Source organism: Ornithodoros turicata, chromosome 6 (assembly GCF_037126465.1).
Source record: "Ornithodoros turicata isolate Travis chromosome 6, ASM3712646v1, whole genome shotgun sequence".
NCBI classification, from domain to species: domain Eukaryota; kingdom Metazoa; phylum Arthropoda; class Arachnida; order Ixodida; family Argasidae; genus Ornithodoros; species Ornithodoros turicata.
Genome location: NC_088206.1, coordinates 13,430,185 through 13,445,881, shown reverse-complemented (window position 1 = coordinate 13,445,881; position 15,697 = coordinate 13,430,185). Strand labels below are relative to the sequence as shown.

Genomic DNA, 15,697 nt, shown 5'->3' with positions numbered 1-15,697 from the left:
TGAAGCAATAAAAATATTTATTATGAATATTTCTTGTTGTGCAAATACATAAAATGCAAGTGTATCTCACACTTGTATAAAAATATTTTTGATGTACGCAACAAGGTTGGTTTTCAACAACAACAATGAGATAGTGTATCCCCATTTCCCGGGGCTCTACTTTCCATTTTAAGCTGCAAAGTGGGGGAAAAAAGGCATCACAAGATAGACCGAGTGTCCTGTTAACGAGGTTGATATCATATGATTATACGGATGTCTTCACAAATGACATTGCATGTGTGAAAGGTAAAAAACTGCACATCTGCCCATCATTCATTAAACAGTTAATACAAGGCATGTTTTTTTACAACACAGAAAGTGTGCGAAAACGTCAATCCTGAACAGCATGCTGCAGAAAAATAAACTATGTAAGGTAAAACATATTCATTGTATGTAACCCTGGTCATTCACGCATATGACATTAGGCAGTGTTGATGTTTTGAGGTAAATTGTCTCTTAAAACTCGACAATGACAAGATTACTGCATCTCTAACGTATGATCCATTTATCTTCGAAAGGAAGGAGCGCAGGAATCATCGAGTAACATGCTGTACTCTGCATAGCCCTATTCCCAAACATCCAAGCAAAACACTGCATATTAAAATTAGAGACCACTAAAAAAAGCCTGAATGGTCGTCGATTGATGCCACGAAATTGGGCAACTGCCAAAATATGCATTATGAATATGACTGAACATGAAATAGAATGTGATACAACATAAAACTCCATGCAACAAAATAGAACATATTTTGCATATTTTTGTATATTTTTTTGATTTTTCATATTGTGCAAATGATATGTTTTTTGTGGGAGTGAAGTACACGTTTAAAACCATCGGGATGTGTTCATCAGGTACGTCACAAGACACCATATCGGCGAATTTATCTCTAGTATTTTCATTTCACTTCTGTATACAAGAAATGTGGGTCTCGGCATAAAAGGCATCATCATCATCACCATCATCGTCATCATCATCGTGTGAGAATGGTTTAGTGGGCAAGACTGAATGGCAACAGCCGAGATGAAAAGCAAACATGGTGGTTCCATTGTTTTTCATCTTAGTTGCTGCCATATCATCGTAAAACACACAAATATTACGGATGCTGTGAAAAGCACTCTTGGAACCTTCTTCCTGTACTCGTGAGTGGCAGTCAATGGTACCGTCAGGATGTAATGATGAAAGTCATGACTTCTGAGGACATCGTTAGACACCAACGTTCTCGGGGATGTCCACTTCGTCTTTTTCTGTGTCGCTGATGCACATCCACTGACCCTCTGTTCCTTCTTTCCATAGCGTCACCTAAAATAAAAAATATGCCATTTTTAATTTAAAACAATCAATCTTATCAATAACGTCTCAATTTTTCCTGTCCTGTAGAATGGGAGCACCGGCTCAGCATAGAGAACATTTCTACACTGGTAGGGTGTCTCCTTGATAGTTTTTACGAGAACAAAGAAAATCCCCACACAGCACGTCAGACGTTCAAACGTTTCTGTGTCATTAAGCAGCACAGTATTACACTAGGTTTTAAAGTAGCTTTCCGATAAGAACAATATCTGCCTGCCCACATCTCTTGTCCTTCCTGCAGAGTTTCTCACCGCTTGATAAATACTGCTACCAATTTCTACTCTACCCACTGACATTCCTGTCGATGTGTCATGCAGCTGTGGATAGTACACTGAAGCGTAGTACCTTCATCGGATACGGGGTGCTACATGAACAACTTTGCTACAAATTACCTGCTGCAATTTGTTCTAAAATGTTTGGTGCTATAGCCTTGAATTGTGCAAGAAATTAAATGACTGTGGTTGCTAAGTTTGAGTCTGTCAGATGATTATCCTCTTTTACTTAAATCGCATATATCTTGAAGACAGAAAGACTTTTTTAAAAAAAGCTCTTACATTATTGTCGCCACCAGAAACTGCCAGTATGTTTCCCGTAAGGTTCCAACTGACAAGCCAGATGACATCAGCGAACGTCCCCAAGACGTTATAGCTCCAAGAGCCACTGTCACACGTCCACAGTATGACTCGACAGTCCTGAGAGCAACTTGCGATGGTGCTTCTCGATGTCCCCACAGATGGCGCCCATGCTACGTCGCGCACCCAATCGGAATGGGCTTCCAGTTTCTGCTCTTCAACCCATTCGTTTTCTAGTTCCCTAAAGAAAACGTGGCTCATTGCTTACACAAACAGTAGCAAGGAGGACTCGGCCACATACACACAAGATGGTCAGGCAGCGGTAACTCAAATCAACTGTCAATCACAAGTTTTCTATCAAGAAGTTTGTCCAAATTCGTTGTCAGTGTACATAACATCTGCTCTCCACGAGCTCAAGGAAATACATATCGTGTATCTCAAAAGCAGTGAAATATATTTCGGGGTAGAGGTGTCAGAAATCATGTATAATGACTACAATAGTCATTTTTTCCCGGTGGAACTATTTTGCAAAATTTCTTCCATGCTCCACCCCCTCACCCCCACCCCACCCCCAGGCTGCTAATACATATAAAATCCTGTGAATGTTCCTGTTCAAGTGGCAAGTAACATGTTTGATGTGAAGCACTGCATAGAAGCAGTTGTAACTGGAGTGTGCCAGTACCCGTTTTTTTTTTTTTTTCCCGTGTGCTGCTGAGAATGCCCTCCTCATAACAGACCCACGACACGTAAACATCTACTCACATGTATTTCCAAATCTTGACTAGATTATCGCATCCACCCGTCACAAACTGCTTCACCGTTCCGGGGTTCATGGCAATCCCGGGGGTGCCGGGAGAACCGTCACTTTCCGGGATAAAGGGCTGCGTTATAGCCGGAGCCCAACTCACAGCATTGCATCCGATCTGGGACATGGGATAAGGTAGAATGTCAACAGTGTCACAATGGACACCAGATACCGAACTGAGGGACCGCAAATGTGGTAATTTGCAAATTTGGACGGAGGCATGCCTGGGGAATATTTTGCAGGACGTTAATTTCGTGGTAGGTGTTCGTTCCCCTTGCACCATTGAGCCCTTAGGCTTATCGTGTACGTACATATGAAGTTGATATGCGAAGCTAACAAAAAATACGCCAGCAGCTTTTGTTGCTTTTGTCTTGCCTTCAACCGGCTCAATTCAGATGGTTGGAATTCGGGGTCTTTACTAAGGCTGTGGGTGCCGACGTTTTTGTCATCAGTTGTCCTTTGTGCTGTTTTTCTTGTGTCTCCATTGTGACAGTGAAAAATAGGCAGTGTCTTCATAGCTGTCAGATTTGCTGCTGCCATTTTTTTACTTCGATCACTTCAAGTTCGTGCATAGCATTTGTTGCAAATCCCAGTGCTGGTATGCTTGTGTCATCTCTACCAATGTTTTGCGGAAAAAATGGCTAGTTCTACAGTAATGTTGGCTGTCTGTTATTAAACTGAACTCTTACCGCGTGTGCATTGTTGATCTTTTTGGCATTCCACTGGCCACCTCCACTCATTGAAAGAACTGACACTGCTCCGTCTGAACTGCCACACGCCAGCATGAGTCCAAACTCGTGTGGTGCCCAAGATATCGAATTTACTGAAAGAGCACATCAGTAGCATGTTAGAAAGCAATAAATCGAGCAACCAGCATACAGAAACCAGAACGATAGTACATAGGTTGTTGTCCCACCCAGAATGCATACTTTCTTTGCCCTGCACAAGATATGTGATGACTGATCAAAAGGTATCCAGAATGTATTCTATTTTATAAACATAAATCCAAATTTGAAATTTAGCCACCATCAAGGCAGTTCCCTTTGGAAACCGCACACGTAGCACAGTGCTGTTTCCACCAAAACACGCTGAATGACCTATGTCTTGGAATTTCGTTTTCGAAACAGCAAAGAGTCATCTTGTCACATTTGGTGGAATCTCCTGAACATCCCAAAATCTTTTTACTTTCGACTACATTTTGATTTCTGGAGAAAAAGGAAAAATGTTACGGGAGGGTTGCCCGGCGAAGAAAAAATTGTGAAAAGTCAAAATGCACTATAAACAAAGGTTTCCAAAAATAGCTACTTCTATGGTGACTAAGTTTCAAATTTGTAAGTATTTCCTGTTTTTTTATACAGATCCATTCTGGATACTTCTTTTATCAGTCTTAGTATATATGGATGCCGGAACACAGCACCGCCTCAGTTTATTGTTTCTGAATTCTTCTTTTCCTTTGCGTCCGCACTGACTGGCGACTTACGGCCACATTGGTTGTTTCCACATGTGCGGCTATGTTTCTAGCATGCAGGAGTGTATGCCAAGTTCAAGGCTATCAATGCTATTACATTTGTTTTCGGAAGCAATTAATACTGCTGCTGTCTGCTCTTATGCATGCTACCTACCTGATGAATCGTGATCTCCATATTCATAGATCTTATCCCAAGTGCCACCGATATCCATCCATACCATGATCTTGCGGTCATACGAGCATGATGCTAGGACTGTGCCAAACATAGGGTGGGCCCAAGCTACTTGCCAAACAGGACCTTCATGCCTGTTTAAACAACTGAGTTAGAAAACGTTTTCACCACAGATATGGAGCAGAGGGGCCCTAGATGCCAACCTGTTTACCTCACCCTGTCAACACAGCTATCAACTTCTGTGTTCCATTTTTCAAATCAAACACCTTCACAGATTTGTCCGAGGAGCATGTTGCTAGCCGTGTTCCATAGTAATCTGTTTGTGCATCATGCTGCAGGGATGAAGAGATAGCATGCATCACTGATTGTGAAAGGGGAAGCAAAGATGCGATGCCCAGAACAGCTGAAGACGAATCCGTTTAAAAATGTGATCCAGCATACTCACCACCATGTCACTGTGTGCTGTGTCCACAGTATGTACCAGGGAAACCTGGAGGGGGAAAAAAGAGAGATCAAGTTGTGTGACTCACGCTGATGATTCACCCGTGAATCATCCAAGATGATGACGTGCAAGTCAATTTGTTTGAGACACACAAAAAGCCAACAGCAGAAGTTGTCGGCGATCCGTCGCACATGTCAGATATTCCCTGAGGAACGATTTTAGACCCCGTAACTGATGTAAACGCACCGACATGCTCAAGTTACAGCTTGACTAACGATCAGCCGTTTGCAACACAAGTAGCAGGCGTCGCGTCGTCCACACTTACCATATTTCGGCGCAGCGGGACGAAAACAAGTCAACAGCTGAACGTGTGACGTGCCACGTTGATATCTTGGCACTCATCGCTTTGGCAGACGACCAACTCGGCAGCATGCGTGAACGTTAGATCCCATCCCATCATTGACGCGTTACAGCCAAGGCACTACAACGAGGCGCAAAAAAACATAGATCCTTTTCCTACGCACCTACGCAAGTTCAGGACTTAAGGTTTGTGTAATTTCTCTCGTTAGGGTAGATACACTATGCAGGAGTCGCAGGAAATTTCTGGACAAAGTGCATTGGAACGGAAAAGGAAACAGGGAAATATCGTTCGAGGGCGCATCGCCAGATGTCCCGTCGAATCAGGGGATCGGTTCTGCGATTAGTCGAAAGCCGTGGAAGCTTCTGATGATGACGAGTTCCGCCTTCGAGTTTGTTTCTTTCTAGACTTTCTTTCTGCTTGCTTCTCGGTTCCTGGTCCGGCATCTGGTCCTGGTCTTGACATCATCTCGTTTACTCGAAAATGGTTTTTCTTTATTTTTTCGGTTTTGATGCGTGTGTCGCTTACCGCGACAAAGTGCGGGAATACCTCGCCGATGCCTGGAATTTGTGGCAATAAAATTTAGTCAAAGCTACAGTTTTTCCCGTGGTATTTAATCCTTGTTTCGAAACATTCAATTCTGATACCGTAGAATTCAATCCTCATGCCGCCACTTTTTTGCTGATGACATTAAGTTATTTCGGGTCATAAGAGTCACGACTGTATCGCTCTGCAAGATGACATTTCACGGATCCATCGTTGGTGCTCAAACAATTTGCTGAACCTAAACATTTCGAAAACAGTCGTCATCTCTTTCACTAGAAAGCCGCATCCATGTCATTATACTTACTCTCTCGACTCTGTTCATATTAGACGTGAATCGTCCAAAAGACTTGGGCCTTCATCTTGACAGCTCTTTAACTTTCCACACGCACATAACTCACTTGTGCACTTCTGCGATGCGTAAACTCAGCATCATCTCGCGAATCACTAAAAACTTTCGGGATCCATCTTGTTTCTTTCGCTTATTCTTCTCTATTGTATTCGCTCTTCTTGAATTTGCATCAGTGGCCTGGAACTGCCTAAATATCACTCAAACCGCCGAAATAGAAAACGTTCAGCGACGCTTCATCTCTTTTTTTTCATCATTGACATTTTCGCTCCTTCTCATGAGTTTCTTACAAGTATTAGTGTCATTGTTTCTGTTTAACTTCGATGTTTCACTGTTAACTTCGTTGCCATTTTGTCTATTTGAATATATTTGTTTTTTATAACCTACTTAAACATGTATAACGTTTTGTGGTGCACCAATACGAAGACCCTATTGGTTGATTTTGGGCACCTAAACAAAAATAAAGTTATTATTATTATTAATCCTTAGGTCGTGGGACTGCGATCCGGAAAAATCGTTCCTGGAGAAATCGACCCCGGAAAGAACGTCCCACTGAGAAAATGTCAACCGGAAAAAAAGACCACGGAGAAACCGTCCCCGGTGGTAACCTAGGTTAGTTTTCAGAGGTTAGGTTAGTTTAGGCTTGTTTTTGACAGCTAACCATGCGGTTGAGGGGGGGGGAGGGCTACCCATAGCGCTGTTTGACGAAAACTACTTTTCTTGATACTTTTCTTGCGAGGACGATTTCTCCGGGGGCATTTTTTCCGGGGGACATTTTCTCCATGTAGACTTATACTGTCCCATTGTGGTGCATAGAGTAGTCGCAGTCATAAAAAGTCCATTTGTAGCTGTAAACAATGAAATAATCATAACAGGTCATAAACGATACATGTAGACTTATACTGTCTCATTGTGGTGCATATAGAGTAGTCGCAGTCATAAAAAGTCCATTTGTAGCTGTAAACAATGAAATAGTCATAACAGGTCATAAACGATACATGTAGACTTATACTGTCTCATTGTGGTGCATATAGAGTAGTCGCAGTCATAAAAAGTCCATTTGTAGCTGTAAAACAATAAAATAGTCATAACAGGTCATGAATCATGCAGGTAGTCTAATACTATCCCATTTTAGTGAAAAGAGAACCCGAGATTTCAGGATTAAATTCCATAGCAAAGGATTAAAAGTTCAGTCTTTTATTTCCACTGTACTCGAATGCGCGACACAGTGCTCTGCACATGTGGATGTTTCCCGGCCTCCACCCTTCGAACTCACACGCCTCCTGAGGTGACCTAATGCCTGACGAAATGCAGACTATTGCAAGACAGCCTGTACGTTAATAAATAATATAGTTTCAGCGTTTTTATCTTTTTATCACGTCTCCAAACCCTCAATAATTGAGCTGAGTCACCATAGAATTGCCAAATCTTGCATGTGTGGCACCCCTTAATAAGATCCTATCGTTCCCTGTCCAATCATTTTAAAATCGTGCGTACACATCGAACACTGCAGTATATACATATGGCGCGTGATCATTTTTGCGCAGGAACCGTGCAAGGCCGATTTCGCGTCAGATCAGGTAAGGAGGTCCCATCGACCTCCATGATCTTTATTATGTTTGCATGTATGGAAGCGCATCGTATATGATGATGAAAACTAATGATCACTTTTGTGGGGGGGGGGGAAAATCGAAAGAAAAAAACAGGCTGTGAATCAGCATGGCTTAAAAAAGCTTATGGCGATTTTGCACGAGCATAGCTCCTAAACTTTAGTAGAGATTCTTGGGAAACCTTTTTACACCTTGGACAGCAACCTAATTTTAAAGTCTGTCTGTTTGTTAAAACGGGTTATCACCATTCATGATGAGCTTCCAAACACGCGAAAATAATATAAACCAACGATGCCGATGGGACCTCCACGTCTGATCTGAAGAGAAATCGGCAACAACGGAAACAGTTTGGACCACATGACTTTGATTCCTTCCACACGCCCGAACACATGAAGAAGACACCGGGTATTGCGTATATCCGGGACCTATAAGAGAGACTGTGAGACAAACAGAATGTGTTGACACTGCGGGAGATTCTCTTGGGGTGGAACGTTTACTGCCATGAAACAAAGAACAGCATGAAAGCGCAAACATGAAAGGAAGATCACCATGAAAGCGCGAACATGAACGAAAGTGCACCGGGAGAACTGGTGGGGAAAAGTGCATTGTCTGTTCGGCTGGAAGTCCAGCGGACTCTGAGTGCGAGGCAGTTATAAGCGTGCCTTGAGCTAGTTCAGAAGGAACAGTGCAATGAATCGATATCCAATATCTGTCTGTCAAAATTGCTCGGTCCATGCATGACGAAGTTCAGCGCTCTGCTTAAAAACACTCATTTATTTATTTATTTATTTTATTTATTTATTTAAAGTACCCCAAAGGCTCATAAGATAGCGCTACATGGGGGAGTAGGGCGATACAAGCATATTAGCAACACAAAGACGATGAAAAAAATATCAGTAAGTACAAGACACTGAACCAGTCATATTGCCTGGCTGGCACGAAAAGCAAAGCATAACAGAGAAAACATAATAGAACATTATAAAAAGAGTTCCGACATCAAACAGAAAGTTGGCCAGGGAAATTATCGTATAGTCAACGAGCTCAGCTAGGTCATAGGGAAGGTCGTTCCAGTTAAATGCGATTCGACAAAAAATGATTTCGCAAAGACGTCTGTTCGACATTAAAACGATTTACTTTGCATTGATGGTCGAAACGTGGGAATATAACTGTGGAACGGGGAAGCGGGGAAATGTTAGGTGGGATACTGTGGACGAACCTGTGAAAAAGTGACGACCTGGCGACGGTTCGGCGACTGTCCAGGCTAGGGAGCTCAAGTTACCGAAGAACTTCGCGAGTAGTTGTTGACAATGAAACGAGCTGCTGTGTTCTGGACAACCTCTAAAGCAGAGCACAAGTAGCGCTGAGGGGGATCCCAGATAGCTGAAGCATAGTCCAATTTGGATCTAACTAGTGAAACGTATGCTAATTTACGGATATACCTTGTGGGGCTGACTTAAGGTGACGTCTAATGTACCCCAGGGAGCGATTAGCATTCTTAATTATTGATTCGATGTGTTTGTTCCAGGTTAAATCCTGGGAAAGGTGAATACCGAGATATTTGTAAGAGTCGGCTCTGACAAGAACGTAGCTGTCAAGCGAATAAGAAAATGAAAACATTTGGTTAGGACTGCGACGAAGAAAAGAAATAAGGCTACATTTATCAAGATTAAGAGGCATGTTCCAGGTCAAGCACCAGGAGTGAATTAGAGAGAGGTCATATTGTAACGCAATCTGGTCAGCAGGTGATGAAATTTTCCTATATATTACACAGTCATCGGCGAAAAGACGTATAGTGGAGGAAATGTTCTTAGGGAGACCATTGATGAAGACTAAAAAAAGAAGGGGACCAAGTACCGACCCCTGGGGGATATAAAGACGTCACAGCAAAGGAGGAAGAAGGACAGTCGTTGCACATTACAAATGAGGAACGGTTAGTGAGAAACTCGCGGAGCTTTTCAAGAAGGTAATGATGAGGTACCTTGTCGAACGCCTTTCGAAAATGGCGTCACAGTTTGTGAGGAGGTATCCGCGTTCATGAAGACGTCGTGAAGAAAGCATGCAAGCTGAGTCTCGCAAGACCGTTGTTTGCGGAAGCCATGTTGTAGCGGGTAAAAAAAGTTGCTCTCCTCTAAACACTGCGCAACGTGAGAGTAAATAATGTGCTCCAATAATTTACAACAGACACTGGTCAGCGAGATCGGCCGGTAGTTACTGGCAACTAAGCTGTTGCCTGATTTAAAGACTGGAACGATCTTCCCTACTTTCCAATCATTCGACAAGCATACAGACTCCTGTATGGATTGTGAGAATATGTAGGTAAGGAAGACACTACAAATTCCCTTTGTCATACGTAGAACTTTAGTATTGACGTCATCAGGCCCCGAACTCTTGGATGGCTTCAAATATTCATTTAATTTACAAATGCCCGGGGCACTGATGCTGTCTAGGTCTGCACAAACATGAAGGGGAGTATACTCCCGACGGTCTTCGTGACTAGTAGCGAAACCCGATGCAAAATGTGTAGCGAATACGGAAGCGGCCATGTTAGAAGATACCACGTTCCCACTGGAGTCAGCTATACGGATTAAGTTATCTGTTCGGGGGGATGTCCCCTGCCAGAACCTTCTTGGGTTATTAATTAGCAGAGGGGGTAAGTCACTACTGAAATATTTGTTCTTAGCTTTCCTCAGCGCAGATTTATAAGAGCTAGCGCACAAATTGTAATCCCTCCAGGAATTAGAAGAGTTGGAGCTCTTTGCCTTCCTAAATAGTCGCTTTTTCTTATTACGCAGTACCTTGACTTCGTTATTAAACCAGGCCGATTTTTAATGCCGTCTTATACGTCATGTAGGAACACGTAATTTGGTAAGGCGGTTGAGGGTGTCACGGAAAAGGCACCAGTTATCGTTAACAGACCGCTCATAGAAGCCCAAAACAAAAGCATCATGAAACATACGTAGACCATCGTTAATCGCGTCAAGGTTTGCGCGTTTATAATCTCTGATTACTTTCGTTGAAGTGTCCCTATGACGGGTAGGAGTGCTCGATTTTAACAAGAAATGTATGACCTTGTGGTCACTCAACACATCAAAAACAGAAAGCGATGACACGTCGTCAGGATGCGAAGCAAAAACTAAACCAAGTACAGCTTCCGAAGAAGATGCAATTCGCGCTGCAACAGACACAAGTTGTTCTAAGTTGAACGATAGGGACAGATCAACCAATGCGGCACCATTAGCAGATGAGCGATCTCTCACACTGGTCCAATCTACATGAGGTAATTGAAGCAGAATTAAATGATGACATGAAAACTTGCTGACAATAAATGATAAGGAATCGTGTAGGGACTGTACAAAGGAGTCAGGGGTACCAGGTGGTCTGTAGCACACGTCAATAAGAATATTAGGATACACTTGTGACACGGACACCTATGCAGATTCAATCTCCGTGCTAACTTCAATATGGGTGGGCGACAGAGTTTTTTTTTTTTTTTACTGCAATTAGTACACCACCTCCTCTCCTTCCTTCTCTATCGCATCTGAATATATGGTAATCAGCAAAACATGGGGCTTCAAAACTTTTTGCATACTGTAGTACTTCGGTCCCCACTGTGATGAGGCGACTTCCACTACATTACCGCCGGCAATGGGGTAGAGTATCGCCCGTGGCGATAAAACTCCCTAATCGTCGTCATTAAAATAAAGTTGTTGTTGTTCTTAAGTGTCCGTGCCCCTTGCACAAATCACATACCATAGTGAACAGTTATAGCGAACGGTTATATTTACACTCTTAGAACAAGACTTCACTACATAGCATGGTGAAGGCTAACCGTTGTCACTCCTGCTTTGTGCAAAGCGAGGGGCGCACGCCTTTTTCTGACAATTATCATAAATCCGTGTCACAAAAAAGGCATGCATGCGCCTCCCGTTTTCAACAAATCAGGGCAGATAACGATATCATTCGAGATGATGGTTGGCTACGAGCGTGCTATGCAGTGAAGTTTATTTTTAAGAGTGTAGATAATGTGCGCCCCCCTCCCTCAAAAAAAAATGTTGCGCCCGGGGCGACCGCCCCTAGCACTCCCCCCCCCCCCCAGCGCCACCTGTAGTTCATTGGAATCGCGAATCGACCTTGTCGCGTCAGTATGGTGTCAGCTAGCCACCATAGCGTCAGTCTCCGTGCGCTCCTTAGCCTCGTTCCCAGCGACGACGCAACAGGGATGGACTGCCAAAATCGCTCTTCCCATTGCGATGAATACTGGTGGCCGCCGTCTTTAATGAGCATGACTGACGATAACGTAACACTCCATAGAACTATTCATCCGCTAAACATCGCAGTAGCGTATCGACGCTCGAAAGATCAAGCGATATGTGCGATATGCACAGTTGTTTACGTGAGGAGAGCTGGCCGATGCGATATCTTTTCTACACCGGTTCGCGAGCGGTGGAAAATGAACGGGCACGAAATGAACAGGAACGGACACGAAAATGAACGAAAGCACACAAGGGAAAATGAAGGAACTCGGCAAACGGCAGTTCACACTCCACGTGCACAGTTCCTGTGACTACCACGGGATGGCAGCACTACGGGCGGCGCCCGTTCCTTGAATCGCGTTTTTGGGTATACGTTCCTTTTCGAAGCACTTTTGAAATCTATTGAAACGTGTCGCGAAGACGGCATGTACGCGAAAACGGCGGATAGGTCAAATTCGTGAAAGCAACATGGGTTATATGAAGTTGCACGTCGTGGTAGCCGCAGCTCTTGTCTGTGTATAAATTACCAATGCAAGAGTACCTATAGTCTACTTCTCATTACTTGAAGACTGCCTATACATCAATGGCTTTTTGTTGATCGGGGTTCTCATATCCCCGTTCGTTTTTTTTTTTTCTTTTTAGTTTTCGTGTCGGCCACTTCTACTTTCGACATCTGCTATCGTAACTTCGTTGGCGCATTTTTTACTTCTCGTTTCCAAAAAGTGAATTACTGAAGCGTAGTTTCAGTCCGCGAACTCCACAGTGCACAGAATAATAGTGTTTTCACGCCTGATTCGTATATATAAAGCGGTGCGTTACGACTTGTGTGACAGTTAGTATAACTGCATAAGTGTCACAAAAAAGGCGTATGTCTCCAGTTCTCAATGTAGTTTTCAGGGGAGAGAACGAGGTTATTTGAGATGATGGTTAGCAAATGAATTATGATTAATATTGTTATTACATTATACATTTACATTATATGGCGAAGGTCAGATCAACCATTATGTACTAACTGTATTTAATTCATTTACATTGCACGCTCTATCGTTGTCATCTGTGTCATCTATTGAAGCTCTACTTAAGAAAGTATTTAATGGCTAATTGTTTCTTATTGATGTTATTTTTTATGTATTAGTGTCCTGGTTGTGGATGTTTTGATTTTGACCGCTTTAGGGCACTCTCTGTTCCCACTGTTCTGCGCCGAGTCCTTCACACAAGCCTGTTTGACTTAGGCAGTTTTTTGTTTTTTGTTTTTTGTATTTGTGTGTGTGCCTTGTTCTGTCAAATAAATTTATTTTCAGGAGTGTAGCGAATCGTAATTCCGAATATTACCCTCTGTCTACCAAGGCTTTGTTTGACACTCTACACCGATATTAATTGTCGCAGAAAAACGTGCACCACGCTGTCTCTATACAAATCGCAGGTGATAAACGATAAAGGGTATCCTTCTGTGCAATGGTTGACCACTTTGCTGCATAACGATGTTCACCAAAGTTTCGGAAGTAATATGCACGCAGTAGCCCAAATTAATGTTGGCAAAAAACTAACGCGCAGAAAGGCATGCTAAACGAAAGTTCTATTCTACGCACGACGCTACATTAGGAGGATTCTAAATGTGACATCGAAAAAGCCATCTCCTTTGGGCGTAATTTCTCCTCTTAGCAATGGGGCAGCGCCCAGCCTGCTGACCGGCATTAACCCCATCTCATCACCGTCTCTTATGTGTGTGTGTGTGTGTTCTCTTCGAAAAGTGAGAGCAGAACTTTTCGGCTGTTACGTAATGGGCATTTGCCAAACCGTAGAAAACGACGTCCAGCAGAAGACAACACGGCTAGTTGTACGAGATAAGAATAACGATTACTAAATCCCATTCAAACTGCGTGCTAAAATTGTCGCGCTCATTGCGCTGTGTGGACGTAAGATAAAGGCATTGCAAATTCGCAGATGTAGCGGGAGGGGAAATCTGAAAGAAACGCGGACGTCTTCCGGGAGGGTCTTAGGAGAAGAAAGTCAAGGAGACGCCCGGTCCTCGGCTGATAACAGCCGAAGAATAATCCAATCCACAAACCCTGGGACTCTGTAATAACCCTCACGTCCACGAGATAATCCGCTGATGGATTGCGGGCGGGCCTTTTTTTTGTTGTTGTTGCTAGATTGCTGTGGGAGCAGACAAAGCGCTAATGGGAACAATAGCAAAGGGGCTCATGAAGCTATAGGCCGGTCTTCGTGCGCACAAACGACAACGTGCATTATAAATGGGTGTCAGCGTGAAAAAAAAAAGAAAAGAAAAAGAAAGCAATGTCGCGCCGCTTTGTTTTCGGTTTCTTCTTTGTTCACTTTAATCATCAGACGGCGAGAGCAACGGCCTCTTTGGGTGAAAGGAATTCAAGAAAGTATTTTAAAATGTTGTGTTTGTGGTTCCGACGTTTCGGTTTTATCCGGTCGATAAGCAGCGATAAACAATCCCGTATATTTTTTTTTGTTTTGTTTTCAATTATCTGAATTATCGGATTTTGCTCACAGCGGAAGCCTTTCGCGCAGCCTATCTCCCCTCGTGCACGTAGGACAATCTCATTGGATCGCTCTCAAATAAGGTACCACAACAACTGCACGTGAAGTCCACGTTTTTCCCGGGTTTTTGTTCAGGCGCTGTCAGACATATGTCGGCACAGTTCCCTTAGAAGTCGGCCCAGGCCGCACATTCCCCCAGAGCGTTAGTCGTAAGAAAGGGGAAAGGCCAGCTATGCAGCACGTCGGCTTGCTATTCCCTAAACAAAACAAAAAACAGAAAAAAGAAGAAAGGAAAAAATATAAACAGGAAATAAAAAGAAATAACAAAAAGACAACAAAATAAATAAATAAAAACAAGAAAAAAATGAAAAAGACACTCGGCTCACAGGGAGCCCAGGAGGCCCGTATCACGCAGAAAACGGAGCACCGCTTTTGTGACACTCCACTGGCTAGCTCACTGCACGGGGCAAAGGAGTGTTGCGAGAGAAACGTCCGTCCGTCCGTCCGTCCGTGCACCCAAGCTCTGAGAGGTGTTGCCAGAGCACGGTGAGCAGATATGGGTGTCACACACCCCGTACGGCGAAGTAAAATTTTGTATTGCCACCTGACGTCTTAATTAACCAATTAATAAATTAATTAAAAGAAACTGAGGAACGAAAACTGAAATAAGCTATCAAATTGTAGAATATAAGTAAATAGTACATAGTAAATAGAACAAGCATAGATCTTATTATGACTTGCAACAACACAACAACACTACATCCGGTGATATACTCAAAGTCAGCTGTTACATCTTCATTAAAGTCATTGTCGCAGGAACTGTACAGACGGCGATGGGTACAATTGCAGAGTGATTCGTCGCTGCTGCATCGCATAGATCCGGAGCTGAAGTTCTGTGTTCCGTCTACGCTACCACGCTCTGTTTAGACGTTTTGACACCGGCGTCGGTTGATTGTGCCTTATGGCCGTCGGTCAGGCTGACCTTTCCGAAACAAACGTATATCCCCCCCACCCCCCGTCATTTTCTTCATAAAGTTGGAAGAGCCAACTCATCGAATTGTTCGGTTTGTGCAACGGTGGAGGATAGTGAGCATATTATAATGCACTGCATTAGGTATGCGTCTCATCGAGCTACTCCGAAAGCTACACTTGCTCGACTAGGCAGCAGGGTCTTCTATACAGGGTGTCCCAGAATTTTAATAAAAGAAAACAACTACGCCAGCTAGA

General features: G+C 43.3%; 1 protein-coding gene across 2 annotated transcripts; it reads right to left on the bottom strand.

Moving 5' to 3' along the window:
* Positions 1-5,463, bottom strand: LOC135399159 (protein SEC13 homolog). 2 transcript variants are annotated; one of them, XM_064630901.1, is made up of 8 exons: positions 5,172-5,463; positions 4,850-4,894; positions 4,621-4,736; positions 4,387-4,538; positions 3,454-3,587; positions 2,722-2,882; positions 1,942-2,200; positions 1-1,339 (listed from the first exon to the last, which is right to left on the bottom strand). In XM_064630901.1, the coding sequence occupies exons 1-8, from the start codon at positions 5,172-5,174 to the stop codon at positions 1,244-1,246; spliced, it is 966 nt and encodes a 321-aa protein (XP_064486971.1). In that variant the 5' UTR covers positions 5,175-5,463; the 3' UTR covers positions 1-1,243. The 2 variants fall into 2 exon arrangements, with proteins under 2 accessions (XP_064486971.1, XP_064486970.1); XM_064630900.1 differs by lacking the exon at positions 5,172-5,463 and adding an exon at positions 5,093-5,153.
* Positions 5,464-15,697: the final 10,234 nt, after the last annotated feature.